General features: G+C 42.7%; 5 protein-coding genes across 5 annotated transcripts; 2 read left to right on the top strand and 3 right to left on the bottom strand.

The window, feature by feature from the left end:
- Positions 1 to 315: 315 nt before the first annotated feature.
- I206_100705 (uncharacterized protein) lies at positions 316 to 2,791 on the bottom strand (the record flags this gene model as incomplete). Its single annotated transcript, XM_019152401.1, has 8 exons — positions 316 to 851; positions 921 to 1,150; positions 1,213 to 1,412; positions 1,477 to 1,617; positions 1,671 to 1,961; positions 2,027 to 2,133; positions 2,197 to 2,320; positions 2,423 to 2,791. 8 exons carry the CDS (start codon positions 2,789 to 2,791, stop codon positions 316 to 318), a joined length of 1,998 nt encoding a protein of 665 aa, XP_019014539.1.
- A 1,386-nt stretch (positions 2,792 to 4,177) lies between these two features.
- On the top strand, positions 4,178 to 7,006 carry I206_100704 (uncharacterized protein; the record flags this gene model as incomplete). The annotated part of the gene is made up of 6 exons (XM_019152402.1): positions 4,178 to 4,509; positions 4,576 to 4,795; positions 4,851 to 4,949; positions 5,011 to 5,163; positions 5,227 to 5,339; positions 5,401 to 7,006. 6 exons carry the CDS (start codon positions 4,178 to 4,180, stop codon positions 7,004 to 7,006), a joined length of 2,523 nt encoding a protein of 840 aa, XP_019014540.1.
- A 433-nt stretch (positions 7,007 to 7,439) lies between these two features.
- I206_100703 (uncharacterized protein) lies at positions 7,440 to 9,221 on the bottom strand (the record flags this gene model as incomplete). Its single annotated transcript, XM_019152403.1, has 1 exon — positions 7,440 to 9,221. One exon carries the CDS (start codon positions 9,219 to 9,221, stop codon positions 7,440 to 7,442), a length of 1,782 nt encoding a protein of 593 aa, XP_019014541.1.
- A 1,196-nt stretch (positions 9,222 to 10,417) lies between these two features.
- On the top strand, positions 10,418 to 11,801 carry I206_100702 (uncharacterized protein; the record flags this gene model as incomplete). Its single annotated transcript, XM_019152404.1, has 4 exons — positions 10,418 to 10,446; positions 10,535 to 10,772; positions 10,827 to 11,532; positions 11,596 to 11,801. 4 exons carry the CDS (start codon positions 10,418 to 10,420, stop codon positions 11,799 to 11,801), a joined length of 1,179 nt encoding a protein of 392 aa, XP_019014542.1.
- Positions 11,802 to 12,373: 572 nt separating this feature from the next.
- On the bottom strand, positions 12,374 to 14,433 carry I206_100701 (uncharacterized protein; the record flags this gene model as incomplete). The annotated part of the gene is made up of 11 exons (XM_019152405.2): positions 12,374 to 12,382; positions 12,445 to 12,475; positions 12,588 to 12,631; positions 12,705 to 12,838; positions 12,907 to 13,122; positions 13,195 to 13,337; positions 13,417 to 13,443; positions 13,502 to 13,569; positions 13,633 to 13,758; positions 13,819 to 14,164; positions 14,228 to 14,433. The coding sequence occupies 11 exons, from the start codon at positions 14,431 to 14,433 to the stop codon at positions 12,374 to 12,376; spliced, it is 1,350 nt and encodes a 449-aa protein (XP_019014543.2).
- Positions 14,434 to 15,556: the final 1,123 nt, after the last annotated feature.

Below are 15,556 nucleotides of genomic sequence, written 5' to 3'. Positions count from 1 at the left end.
CGATCAATGACGACATGAATTTTTGTTAATAGCACTACAGGTTTGAGTATATTGACCATATAATTTCAAACAACATATCGGGGTTACTCAAATATTTGCAACGGATAACGAGGTTATCGCTAGAAGCTACGATTCTGCGAAAAACGCTCGCTCTCGATAAGGAACAGGAGCGTTATGCTGAAGGGTAAGCAGGTCCAAGAGACTAGACTAAAGTATATGTTGTAACGAAGGGGCTACAGCATTGTCATATACTGCAGTGGGAAACCCACTAATGAGGAACATGAGAAAAGTTGTTCATCACCTGACAGTATTAACTTAGTTGATATCGAGATCCTTCTTCATCTCCTCCACACCCGCATATCCCTCCTGACTATCTTTCCAACCTTTCAACCATCCTGTAGTCTCCAGACCCTTATCTTCAGAGAAAGGAATAGCAAAGATTCTAGTAGCGATCCACTTCTCATGTTCTCCAGCTTTGAGTTCATGAAAGATAGTAGGTAATACGGTTCTCGGACTGATCAAGTTTGAATTCCCATCCGTATCTTCCACACTACCTTTTCCACCTTGCGAAGGTAACAAATCAATTGCCCCTGATACTCCTTTCCTAGATACAGCCATTGCAGAAGTCTGATTCGAGATCCGTGCAGCTACACCTTCCTCGGGAATATCTTTGATGGGTATACGTCTTTCGGATCCTAATGGACCGAAGTGCGAATGTATAGCAAAGCCTGAATCTGCTATTTTGAGATTACGTTGAAAATTCTTGGAAATCTTCAATTGGTGAATCCTGGTATGATATGGCGTTGATGTTGTTGAAGGTGGAACAAGCCATGTCGTAATTTCGATTTCATCTACCAGATATGCGAGCCAATTAGCTACCACCGAATGATACGAATGGTGGAACGGTTAGTCTGACTCACTCCAAGGATACCACCTAGCTTTCAGTACACCTTGATCGCTTATACCTAGATGTTCTACTTTAAATGGTACGACCCATCTCTTACCGTCATCATCTGACAAAGCTAATGCAGAATCGGGAGCATGTTGTGCGAACATCAAAGCACCGGTAGGTACGGAGAAACCGAATGCAGATGAATAAGCGAATTTGTTGTACTTTTCAGCTGTTTGTCTCAAGGGAAACGCAACGTTGCTGAGAGATAATTTTTAGGTATGTCAGCAATCCTTGCTCTTCTCACGACACGCTGAACTTACGTTCCTCCATTCGAGAGGTAGGTATGTCCTGCAGCATGGGTATACACTTGCATCCAAGGCTTCACAATGAAGTACGGTTTCTCCAGCAACTCAGCAGGGTAAGGTTCTTCTTTCGCTGTCCAAAATGGGTGGGATGCCGGAAGAGCAAGGATGAAAAACGATTTCAGTGCCCAATAAGGTGATTGAGGAGAATTATAGTCCTACAGGTATCCGATGTTTCAGATTCGCTTTGGAGCGGTCTACGCTTTTGACATTCTGACTTACTTCGCTCATGAATAGGGAGGGGTATGCCCAACCGATACTCAAAGACCCATCACGATTGAAAACTTCCGCTTTTTGGGTGAACCACCTAATATTTCGAAGTATGATCCCTTTGATCATTCCCCAAGTGTAAGGTTTGGGCAACTAATGGATATCTTAGCTTGCCCCACCGATTGTTATATACGACATAAACTCACTTCGAGATCATCATAAGCTACTGCCGCCCAGAAAGCACTTGCAGCGAATCTATAAGTCATACTTCTTCCGAAAGGTATAGCAGCTCCATCGGGTGCGAAAAGATTAATCACATAAGGAACATTCGCTCTTGCTCTTTGACGATATTTCTCGGCTCGTTCTGGATCGGCTAATTTAGGTGATCTCGATGTGATAGTCGCATACAACAACGAGTAAAATGGTATAGCGAATGAGGTGGCATAGTAATCGTATGCTCCTGCCGCTGGATTTTGGGGACCATCCGATGGGAATCCCTGCGGAATAATGGAGAGAAAGTTAACACTAGGTCTGATATGTCAAAGAGGCGTGGGTAGCGTACATGTCCTCCAACATACGATTCCATGAAGTCAAGTTCATCATCTATAGCCTTCTGATCATACTCCGCATCTACTGACTTTAGACCCAGATTTACCAATACTCGGAAAACTAAGCACCATCACCGTATTAATTGTGATGTTCACGAAACCATTATTTTCAGCCTTGACTCACATCGCCAGTTATTAGCTGGGAAGATTTTGCCATTGCACTTCATTAGCCAACTATTAACTCTCTTCTTGGCTGCTGGTGACAGAGGTTCCCAAAATACTTGAGGCGCGATTGTCAGACTAATTCCCTGAACACCGTACAGCCGCATTAGCACAAGAAGAATAGCTTTTGGCTAGCCGTTGTGGTACAGCTTCGATTTTGTTCAAACTCATGCAAAGGGGTAACTCACGATAGCAGCCATCTCGACAAATCTCTGATCAGGCTGTTCATGATCACCCCAATATTCATCAGATCTACTCTCGTCCGTCCCCGCATCTAAGCCTTCTCTCCATTTCTTACCCAAGTCTTTCAACAAGGGATGATCCGGATCGGCTGCTAAAAGAGGTGCTAATCCCCACAAAGCCCTAGCATAACCTTCCATCTCCGCCGCAACAGAGTCAAAGTGCGTCCCTGTGTTGCCCAGTGACACTCTGGCTCCACCTTCAGATTGAGCGTCTGTTATGGGTTTCAACAAGTCCGAAAGGAGCTGAATGAGGTCATCTCGACTATGGACCGGATTCGAGATGATAGCTGACACTTGAGGTGTTATTCTAGGCATGTCTCTTCTTCGTGAAATCAGTTCTTTTACACTTTAGCAATACTATAACTCATCTACTGTTACTAGTGTGAAGGGTTACATGTTTGGGACTGAGGCTATCCAGCTGATATTCATTGGATTATGATGCCATCGGCGGAGTACTTCGCATTGATGACAACAATTGTGCACTTGGCATCCATTCGGCCCGGTACTTGATGGTCACGTTTCAGTTAGGAGTGATACGCTAAGCTAGTAAACCGGGGCCGATTATGCCGTGAATTCGCTCTTGTCCGATCGGAGCATGCTTTCACCACCATTTCGGACTTTTCCCTCCACCAGTTGCATATCCCCCTCATACAATTGGAAAGAATATGCATTCCAGTCCCTTTGGCAAGTGGGCGACGCCGTCAGCCCATGATACCCAGAAACCTCGATACGTAGCGTTCACAAGAAGGTTCAAGAAGGGTCCGGGGGGATACGCCGACCTCAAGGGTAATTTGTCATCTAGTACACTCGCAAATCAAGATCCAATCACGACAGTGCGAGATCTTATAGAGGTGGGAGTGTGAGGAGCCCGCCGAAGATCGTCGGCTTACAGTTCGTTAGTGGATTCATCGGTTGGCATACTGATTGTTTGTGATCATTTCGCTTACGCGGCGGTCACGCATCTACCTTCATTGTCCTAGTAGCTTATGCGGGAAAGATGCCGAGTCAGCTTAGGCTGGATATATTTCGTATATGGATTATACATGAGAACCTGAGCATGTCAGCACTCTTTTGATCGTGAAGTCTGGATTTGAGTATCAAGAACAAGGAAATACAAAAATCAGATAAGTCAAAAACGCAGGGAACGCAATACTAAAGCCTCTCACGTACCTGATCACATCCCACGCGCTATACACGCGATGTGTACGCGGCTTAAGCGTTTGGAACGATGTCTTTGAATTTAGACGAAGACAGCACAAAAGCAACATTCCTCATCACAATGAAACAATAAATAAACACATATTGACTTCAACAAATAACAAGCTCAGCTCGCTTACACACCGGTAACCGGCAAGTCAAAGCGACTCAAATTAGTGGCGAGGAACGAAGTCGTGGTAAGCAGTCAAATTACACGAATTTCGACAAACTCAATCTTGTTCCATCAAAGTTGAGCGTATTTGCGAGGATTACCACATATATTTAGGCATATCAAAGTCGCATAAGAGGCGACCTGGATTATATTACTGTCACTTGTGAAAGTCGAATATACGAAAGTTAATCAAACACGAAGTGAAGAACCAAGCCATTCTGACTCCCCTGCCTCGTTGATGTCTACATCGGTCAGATCAACAGTACGATATATCTTGGAACGTCTAAGTGTAATATATTATATCCCTGTAACATTCGAAACAACAGACCAGAATGAATACCATTCCTATAACCTTGCCTTTTGAGAAAGGCAGGGAACTACCTCCTCACCTTTCTGCAGCGAATCAGTTCTACGATTCTTCCTCTCCATCGGCTTCGTCTTCCTCTACACCTATACCTTATAACCCTTCTATTTTTCCATCAAAATCCCAACAAGGGCTCAACGATCAAGACGAGGACCTTTCAGCTGGACAAGAAGACGAAGAAAACATATTTAGAGACATGAGTTGGGAAGAGATACTAGAGGACTTGAACGCAAGGTTCTTGATCAATTTACCAAGAGAGGAAATGAGTTTGGTTAGAGTATATTGGCAAGCCGAGCAGGCGTAAGTGATTGATCCTCATCGTCACTTCTACCAATCTCTCTCAGACCTGACTGAGACTGTACATAGACATTGGTTTTATGAAGATTACCTCCGACCCCTTAATCCTCTACTCCCATCACTCAGCCAACGTGTCTTTACTCGAATCATTATTGAGTCATCTCCCCTTTATGCATCTCTTATGGCTCAGGGAGGTGTAGACTATGATCAGGTTTGGGCTGAATACTGTAGTTATAAGCGTATGGTACCTTGCTGTGGTGGTATTTTGATCAATCAGGATGGTGACAAGGTGAGGTTTCTCGATATTTGATCAGGTGAATCGTTACTTACGGGGTTCCATATAGTGTTTGATGGTCAGAGGCTTCAAGTCGAATGCAGGATGGAGTTTTCCAAGGGGTAAGATCAATCTTGAGGAATCGGAAGTTGCCTGTGCTATACGAGAGGTCAGTCGTCATTTGTACCCTTAACAGTGCATGTCCTAGACTCTTAATACCTGTCAAATAGGTTGAAGAAGAAACCGGATTCAATCTGACGGGAATGATACATGAACCCGACAAGATCAAGACTCACATCAACGCTCAAGAAGTCACTATGTTTATCGTCAAGGGAATCGACGAGAGTACCGTATTTGAAACGCAGACGAGGAACGAAATAGGGGTGAGTGGAGCCTAATCAGTACGACTGAGGGGCCATGTTGAAGGTTATATACGGGCTCGATAGGCCATAGACTGGGTCAGACTAGCGGACTTACCTACCTGGATAAACAAACGTGGACCCAAGAGGACCGGAGGTAATGGTCAGAAAAAATTCTATAATGTCACTCCTTTCGTCACGTAAGTTTGTACATGAAACCGCCCTAGCTAGGTTCCACATTGCTGACAATCATTCACATAGACCTCTCAAACACTGGTTGAAAGAGCATGGCATTGACCCATACATGAAACCGAAAAAGAAGTCCAGTCATCAAGCCAATCATCGGGACCTACAGCCGTACCAATTCGAATCGCCATCTCCTCTCTCAGCATCCCCTGCTCCATTGCGCGGCTCATCAGCTCTCGATCATCTGTTTGCAAATTTCCTGCATAAACAGGAAGAAGAATTGTCCGCTCCTAAACAACAAGCTGCTGTGGGGAGTGATGCCAAAGCTGGTATGGAAAGGTTATTCGGTAATCTCAACGTACTCAAAGAGGAAGAAGACTCTTTACACACTCGGACCGACGCAGGCTTAAGCGATCAAGAGAGGTACAAGAAGGAGGATACTGATCTAGTTAGACTACTAGGTGGCATAGGTATAGCGCAAACTCCCGCTCCCCAACCGCCTAAAGTTCTGCCATCTACTCAGAAACAAAGTAACCTTCTTGCTATGCTCAATGCTCAACCCCCTATTGCCAAGAACGATTCCCTCGCTAGTCCCGTCAAACCCCACCAAGCGAAACTGCTGTCAGTCATCTCACCTCAGTCGACCCATGCCCAAGTCAACCAAATTCCATCAAAACCGCTGTCATTGCCCACATCTCCCCGTCCAGCCAGTCCGAGCCACGACGCGGAGGATGTACAAAGACAAGCCAAAGCGCGAGCGTTACTCGACATGACTATCGCAGGCATCGGTATAGACGTACCCGCCAATTCCGCTCATCAGATCGACGCCCTCACTTCATCTCATTCTGCTTTCCTACCTACCTTGCCTCAGACCTCTTCCCGTAGTACAGGCAGTACAAGCGGTGGGAGTGGCATCGGTGCTGGAATAACCCCACCGGGCCAAGGTAGTATGCCTCCTGTACATCAACCCCCACCCTCCTCTTACACCAGCAATCAGGGATATAGACCAAATACTCAGCCACCACTTGGTGGTTACAATGTACCTCGACCTCCTGCTGGACCAACCAATCCGCCTCAAAACGTATATGGAAGCCCCAATCGATCGGCGCAGCCCCCACCACCGTACGAGGCTGCAAGTAGAGGCGGGGTTCCTGAATATCCTGCTTTCAATAACAACAATCAAGGATATCTTCCGACTGGCCCTTCAATCTATCCTTCCGGCGGCAACGTGGCGATGAGTCAGAATCGTCCCCCGCCTGTTGGGCCAGGCTTCGCCAATGTTCAAAGTAGTACGGGATTTCGACCTACTTCCAATCCTTTACCTCCTCCTGGCAATTACGGGAATTATGGTCACAACGGGCCTCACCCACCACATCATCATTTACCTCCCTCAAACCTTCAAGGTGGTTTTGTACCTCCCCATCATACTGCGAATATCAATCTTCCTTATCAACCTCGACCACCTCCTGCAATGGGCATAGGATCTTATCAGCTCCAACCGAATTCCTACTCGAATATGCCATCTCAACAACCTCAACCTTATAGCAATTCCCGAGGTAGTCCGCCTAGACAGCAAAATGTGAATAACCCTAATGTCTTCCATCCTGTTCCTCGACCACCGCAAGGTCAAGGCGCGACGCTGTTGGCTATGATCAACGGTAATAATCAGCAAGGGAGGTGATGAGTCTATATCATCAGGGATATCTTCCAAGAGTCTCGACGGGTCTGCTTGCTTTACTTTGTTCTGTCTGTGGTTGGTAAAATTGCGTATCAGAGTCTGTCAATACCGTGTTAAGGCGTATATAATATGAGATGCATGCATTGATGTACGGAAGTTAAGCAGAAAGGAGGTTGAGACGCTCAATTCTCACTTCATCAATGTACGGTTGTCAAGACAAGGTCAAGAGCAGAGAGTCGTTGACCATAATAGTTGACGAATCTGATTTATAATGTTCAACTTGGCACGAACATGAATCAAAAAAGTTACGATAATTATATAATGCATTATCATTGAATTTGAAAGTGTTTAAAACGATACAACAACAACATAATAAATCGCCTGAACCTATTAAAACAAAAAAATAAAAACAAAAAATAAAAAATATGATTTCAATTCAAGGTTTTTCCGTTGCTCCACTATCAAAAGTTTCTAAAGGAGGTCTTTCTAAAACAGTTTCTAAAGGTGGAGTTTCTAATGGTATATTATATTTATTATTTTCAATAATTGAAATATCATTTAATTTATTTTCAATTAAATTTGTATTATTCCAAGGATTTGAAAAAGTAGGTACAATTGATGGAATTTGATTTTGATTTTGATTAAATTCAATTTTTTTATTAATAATATTATTTGGTGTAGGTAATTCTTCTTCATTTTCATTTTCATTTTCATTTTCTTCTTCTGAGCTACTTAATCCTAAATTACTATTTCCTTCACAAGAAGAAGAAGAAGAGTGAGAAATTTCTGTAATTGATTTTCTATTTCTTCTATTTATTTTACTTACTTTTGGTGAACAAGGTAATGAATTTGTACTTGTTGTTGTTATTGAACTTTGTCTAGATGGACCATATGTATGAGCATAATTTGGATGACGTGGTGAAAAATTTATAGGAACTCGTGAAGATGTTGAAGATCTAATTGATGATGAACTTGATGCTATACTTGATCTTGTTGAAGTTGAAGAAATTGACGATGATCTAATAGGACTTTGAGCGGGTATTGGAGGAAAGAATGATAATGAACCTCTACGTTGAGAGGATAATGGTAAAATTTTGTCATTTTCTGTTGAAGATATTCCAGATCTCATTGAAAGTCTCCTCGATCCATGATCATCACCTAATCCACTATTCTCCATGACAGTCGCACCTGATCCATTTGAAAACCCGCTTTCAGAGGCCATACTTTGTCTTCGTAAGTATAACGATGCGGTTGAAACGGGATTTGAACCGCTTGAGTAGCTTGCTCGAGTTCGATTAGGTTGATCTGATAAGGGAATACCGAATAATTGAGCAGCAGGTAATGAGCCTCGTCTAGCCAGAAGTGAAGGTGGTATAGGTGCTGGAAGGGGTTTGGAAGGGAACATTAATACAGATGGTCGACGTGACGAACTTGCGGAAGAAGGTGGAGGTTCTTCAAAGGGAGGAACGGATGGATGAGTTTGAGGTAGGTTTACTTCTACTGTGGCTGAATGAATGATTGAAGGACGTCGACCTGCAATAGGCAAAGTAGTGATTGTGGAGCAAGTTGAACTACGACGCGTTGGAGGTGGTGATAACCCATGAGAAGATGTGATATTTGGATGTGGATGTGAGGCGATAATTGAACCTCTTCGATGAGTCATACCTAATGCTAAACTCCCCCTTCTAGCTAAAGTGGGTGAAGACCTAGGAGGACTAGCAGAGAATCCAGAAGACGAACCAGATGCGACAGGGTATTCGAATGGGCCTTGCTCAGCAGTTGGAGTACCTACAAACGAATCTGTAGGACAAGTACCAAATTTGAAACCCTCGGAAGGTAGGGCGACATCGTCTGTAGAAGATAGAGGGCTAGGCGTAAGACCGATAGAAGAGGAGGACGAAGCGGAAGGCGAGAAAGTACCAAAGGAAAAATTGCTAAAAGCTGGAGGTGGAACTGTAAGATTAGGTAAATTCGCTTTTGAATTCCTTCTCATAAAACTATCATTCGTTTCCTTTGCGTTGATGACTAGTTCCGCGTTGACTTCTTCTACTTCTTCCGTATTAATCGTTAAATCTGAACTCATTTTATCTAATTCGTCGATAGGGGTTAATAGTGATGCCCCCGAACAATTGGAAGACGCTATTGACGGTCGAGGTGATGGGTCGAGCGAATATGTCGACACTTCGGGGGAGATAAATACAGGTGTAGTCGGGATCATCTCCTTGCTGAGTTACAACTCGCCCAATTTGTTTAAATCAGCTTGTAGGATTACTTTGACGCGGTGGCGATGGAAATGCTATTTTTGGATAATATGAAAAGTTGGAGCGAGAACTGATGATTTCTATGCACAGTCGTTGGAGATGGAAATGAAAATACGCAGATGAATTATTAATGATGAGCAGAGATAAGTTGTATTGGATATGTACAAAAGAAACAGACCTTTTTGGCTATTGAAAATGGTGATTGAATGCATGTACCAAGTAAATAAGCTGTATAATTGGATACGAAATAATGGTAGATTATGAGAACGTGCCGAGACCACCGTATACCGTATGAAAATCACTTTTCTCAACTAAAATCAGGGTAAAATATCATAAAGATCTAGACTTATTTATTGAATTTTCAAAACCATACAAAATGATCCACCAAATGGCGGCCGAGGTACTTGGCGCCGTTATAGATTCTTCCCTGTTCATCAAATATGGTCACTCACTGTCACTGCTCTGCAGGACGTAACCGAAGAATTTGGGATTCGTCATTCTTTTAAGAGGAATCTACAGAGTTTGGTGGTGACTACAGCCTCAAAAAATGATGAAATGGATTTCACCCCAAGAGAGCTCCAGATCTTGTATAAGCCCCTTTGAATATGTATCCCTCCCCGGAAGATGTTTTTGCCCTACATCTTCCAGGAACAAACTGCTACAACCGAATTCAACTATCTCATATGAGTCGATCAAAGAGGTCGAGATCGCTCAGGATTCAAGGAGTATTCAGGGGCAAAGGAAACTGACCTTGAGTTTGGTACTGCGCGTTCCTGAAAATCACCGAGGGACTCACGCGTGGAAGTATGACGCTCCTTTCAAAAGGTGATCGCATCAGGCGCGCATGAAATTGAACATTCAATAGGCATACATAGCATGATCTTTTGATTTCACGCAGGCCTGTTTCCAGTTGACGCGTCTAAGAAGCGGTTGACGTCAACCCGATCACACATTACCAGATAAAAACAAATATAACGAGATAAAGTGAGTAGATTACCTCATTTCACCTTTTTATCTTTCCTCCTTATACACAAATGATCAACCATCAATAACACAACACAATCCAGTCAACTATAGTCATTCATTGTCACATACAAACATACATAGGATTTACTTGATACACATACAAGTAAGATAAAGCACGATATGCAAGATGCCTCAACCACTTAGACCGACTGACAGGTAAGCTCAACTATGCATTCCTTCTATCCTTCTACTTCGGAATAACTGATTTTAACGGAACCCGCTGACTCCTTCAATCCCTGAGCAGCTTCAACTCATCAACGGCTACTATAGTACCTGATAAAAAGAAGTCGGAAGCACCAAGCACTCGATTCTGGAATCAAGGTAGCTCAAGCAATCCTAGAGGTCTCGCAAGCACAAGTAGCTTAGAAGGACATATCAATTCTGCTCTTAGAGTCAATGCAGGAGGTGATGATGGCATGATTGGTATTTTGCATACCCAGACTCAAGATATGGGTGGTGGCAATTTATCGGGATTGAGCTTTGTGAGTAGCTGGTGATATCAGCTGATAAGCTCAAATCTAACTACATGAATATAGATGAGAGAATACCTCAATTTACCTGATAGTCAATCTTCCGAACCTTCAGCATCCCAATCTTCATCTACAGGTCAGTATATGAATAACGATGCTCAGATAATGCAGCAGGTCCACGATAATCGGCCAGCCATCAACAATGATACTTTCGAGCCCATCACATCCCCTCACTCAAACTTCGAGCCCATACAGTCTCCTCATTCAACATTCGAGCCGATACCTTCGCCCAACACAGTAAACAACCCTTTTAGCACACTCACCTCACCCGTAAATCCGATGCCAGAGTATAGCTTCCGACCATCAAGTTCCAGCTCATACCACTCGGCTGCAGCTTCTTCGGTTGACGCTTCCGATTACTATAGTACCACAGATATGGATACAGACGATGACGATTTAGCGTCAGTCAATGATGGTCCACCTTTAGCTGTGAGGTCCAATATAGATGATTTGGGAATAGCGAATATGGATTTGACTGGTCGACCCGCTATCATGACTTGGACTCAATATCAACCTTCTTCTACCAGTGTTTCGCCAAATAACATTCAGCCAAAAAGCCAAGCTACATCACCAGAACAAAAAGTCGTGATCACCGGAAGTACAGCGCCAACTCAAGCAAAAGCTGGATCATCGAAAGGAGGTAGAAGGGCCAGTGGGAAAAATACTGCAGCAATGACAGATGAAGATAGGATAAAAGCTGATAAACTTGAACGTGAGTTACTATGATAGCAAGTTATCCGAGTAGAGCTGATAATGTTTTACAAAAATTGCGTAGATCGAAGAGATATTAATCGAAGATCAGCACAAAAACATAGATTACAACGTAAAAGGGATATGGAAGAAATGGCTAAAAAATTAGCAGAAAAAGATTCAGTAATTCATCAATTACAAAGAGATTTAGAAGTTGAAAAAGCTAGAAATGATCAATTGAGAAATTTAATGAATACTCAATTAGCTAGAGGATCAAATAAACCTATTTAAGAGGTGTGTTCATCAATTCATAATAATGAGAACGAGGACGTAATTTAACTGATAGATGAAATTTAGGTATTCATAAAGTTAAAGTGGAGTTTCTTGTATTAATTAGTATAATGCCCAAAATGACAATTCACGAATATCATGTTTACCATCGTCGTAAAAGAACTTTATGACTGTATCATATAGCCGATATAAGACGAGCTAGTCACACCTAGTAATCAGTACACAATGTCAATACATCTTATGCAGATAGTTCTTAATTCACTTGGAGTCGCACTCGAATTCGACCGTTTCTGCAAAGCAGTCTGCGCTGTCATGGCCGAGTCCTCTGGCTAAAGGAGGGTCAGATTTTTGTGTGGCACTAGTCCCGTCTGATTCAGAATAAGACTTTTCCCCATCGGGAATGTTCAAATTGCACTTAATTGGGTTATGATATCTTGATAGCATCAAATTGTATCTCATATATTCTACTGGTTTGAGCGTCTGCCCCTAATCACAATCACGGCTATCCCCATCGTGTCTTCGTCCAGCTTTGCATATGTACTTCATAGAGCTTCTTTGGCTTCAGCAATTGCTTATTCGTCCTGGAAAGAAACATTTCTGTCAGCATCTCCATAAGAAAGAGCAACAAAGACGGTATATTTACCTTCGCGTCATATGAATCATCGATTCCCCCCCTGATTGCACGAATTGAATAGTCAGCTTCAACAAGTAGCAAGGGATCCAAAAAGACAGGTGAGATGTCGAAAATAGTATTTTTAATGGTCGATAAGACAAAGTGGCACTCACATCAAAAGCTTAACTAGCCACATTTCAGGAGAAAGATCGATGCCCTGCAAAGACATAAATTTTCAGTAGCTGACTGGTGATTGAGAGATTTCGACACACAATCCAGGGAGTACTCACGCTCTTTCGCATCATTTCAGCTTGTTCAGCCTCAAAGTTGGAGGTACAATCTATCAGAGATCCGACTTGAGGGTGATTATCAAGTTCTTCAAGGAACTTCATAGCCTTCATATCATCACCAACTTGGGCAAATTCTGAGTGCATCCAAACATTCAGAGTCAGAAAGAAAGCTCGGGCAAGAGTTCTGAGATTGATCACTCACGGTAAGAGACACTATCAGGGCCATATCTTGATCTCTTTAGCTCGTTGTCTGCACGCAAGATGACCTTGAATATCTCATCTCTATTCTCCCCAGCAGGAGTACCGTCGGTGATCGCAATGATCAAGACAGGTTTTTGAAGTCGGTTCTGTTGAGCGGGACCAAGCACAAGGGGCTGAAGGATCTTTTGCCAAAGAGAGGTCCCCAAAGGAGTAAGACCTGTGAGGGATGGGCTATCAGTCTGACGCTCGTTCCGCAGTACTTAGTAACCAGATGGTCAAGTGAACATACCAGAAAATTTGACCTGGTTCACTAGGTTCAAAGCATCTTGTTCCGATCTGATACCATTTCCTTCCAGTCTGTTGTTCATGAATCGAACTTGAATACCATCATCATCGAAGAGGGAAGTAGCATAGGCGACTCGAGAAAGGATCCTGCAGGAAATTCACATCAAGTCAGCCATGACGATTATAATGCTTGTGAAAGCCATTAATGATCTGAAACGAAACTCACAATTTGAGATCGTCGATTCGTTCACCACTGAATACGATTGATCAGCTGGACATTGTGGGTGGATTGCGAATGGCAGTGAACTCACCCTTGCTCGAAAGCCATACTTCCACTATCATCTACGTAAAGAATGACATCAAACAATGACAATTTGACCTGATACAAGGACTGTAAGCGGATGCTTCGCAAGCGACTTGAGCGCAGACTTTTGTGGCTTACCAAGTCAGAAGCGAGTTCCAAAGGCATTCTCCATTCGCTAGCGATTTTAGATAAAACACCGGATGCAGCGACTCTTTGGGCGATAGCGTCTAAACTACCTGGAGGGTAGAAGGCTTGGATTTTTTGCTACAGGAAAACATGAGTGTAAGCGAGCAGATTAGGCAGGAGTAAAGCTGGCAAACATACCTCTTGTACACATTGGGTTAAAGATTGCAAGATGGCTTGAGCATTAGGACCTCCCCCAGGAGCAGGAGCACCGGCTGCAGCACCTTGAGGGGGTTTGTATTGGGGTGGTTGATTACCGTATTGTTGGCCTGGAATACCTTGTTGCTGTTGACCATATTGGCCTTGTTGTTGACCGTATTGACCTTGTTGTTGACCGTATTGACCTTGTTGTTGACCGTATTGACCTTGTTGTTGACCATATTGGCCAGGGGGAGGTCCTGCAGGTGATCCGTATTGTTGTTGACCTTGCTGACCGTATTGTCCTGGAGGTGGTCCGCTAGGAGACGAGTATTGTCCAGACGAAGGTCTACAAAAGTCATCAGTACACTTGAGATCGACCAAAGAAATAAGTAAAAAGGTTCAAACGTACCTTTGTCCTGGAGTAGGAGGTGGTCCTGATGGCGCACCGTATTGCTGCTGTTGTTGAGGTTGTCCATATTGACCTTGAGGAGCTCCATAAGACTGTTGAGCAGCTTGTTGAGGCTGTTGCTGTTGAGCGGGAGCTGGGGCAGCTCCGCCGTAAGGGTTCGTGTTTCCACCTGCTTGAGCAGCTGCTAATTTAGATGCTAAACCCATGTTGTCTTTGTTGAATTATCTTTTATACACAATGAAGTAGGATTATACTTGTTAAACGGCGAATGTATGATTGAAATGATGAAGATAGAGTAAGAATGGATGTTTGAACAGTGATAAATAAGGGTATTTATGGTTGTTGGCGATTATTACTTGGCTAAGGTATGCGCACAGCTTTTGAAATCGATGATGCATCAAAACTACTAGTACCATTAAATATACTGCCTTTGATCCGTTACTAGTACTACTTTAATCATCAGGGTGTAGGTACCCGGTCTTGGCATGATTGCGCCCAAATGCACGTCATCGTCACGTGTTTAGCATGTGGAGAATTGTGTATATAAAATCATGATATCCTTGACCCTGCGTTTATGTTTCATCTACCGAACACCTCGGTTCATTCAACTATCAGAGTTCGTATCAGGTTGTGCAAGATGTATCAGTTATAGGCGTCGAGCAGCAATGCTGAGTGGAATTTGAATACAAAATTGTCGATAAGGTCGTTGCGTTGTTGTGATGCATGCTGCTCTCCAGAGATACATATGGGTGAAGAGCGAATATAAAAGAATGCGGGATAAAATGAATAAAATGATGAATAAGAAATGATTATTTTGTTTTTATCTAGGGTATAGAGAATATTATTATTATTATTGTACGGTGAGTTGGGTCATATCAATAATCTTTAACCGCGTAACAGTTCATGTTCAATAATAAAACTACTTATTAGTAGTAGTACCCTACACAACAACTACTATTAGCCATTTTTATCAAACCATTATCCTTCTTCATATTTCTTTATCTCATGCATGATCATTCCATGTTTTCATGTCATTCACAATTACGTTTATCATCATCTAACAATTTATGAAGAACGATTAACGACATATGAAACACATATCAACATAAACACTACGAAACTTGCATAAAATTACTTAGCATCACGACCATTTCAAAAACAAATAATTCTTAAAATAACACCCATATAATACCCCTTTATTTTTTGTGTAATCGTAACAAAGTAAATCAAGCTGGTTGGAACATCTTAATACGGTACTTGAGCAGAAACATTTACAGGTATTTAAGACATTCGAAAACATCCTTGATTCAATATCGATCGACAATAATC

This window comes from Kwoniella pini, chromosome 1 (assembly GCF_000512605.2).
Source record: "Kwoniella pini CBS 10737 chromosome 1, complete sequence".
NCBI lineage: Eukaryota > Fungi > Basidiomycota > Tremellomycetes > Tremellales > Cryptococcaceae > Kwoniella > Kwoniella pini.
Note: the sequence above shows the minus strand (reverse complement) of the source record. Positions and strands in the feature narration are given on the sequence as shown.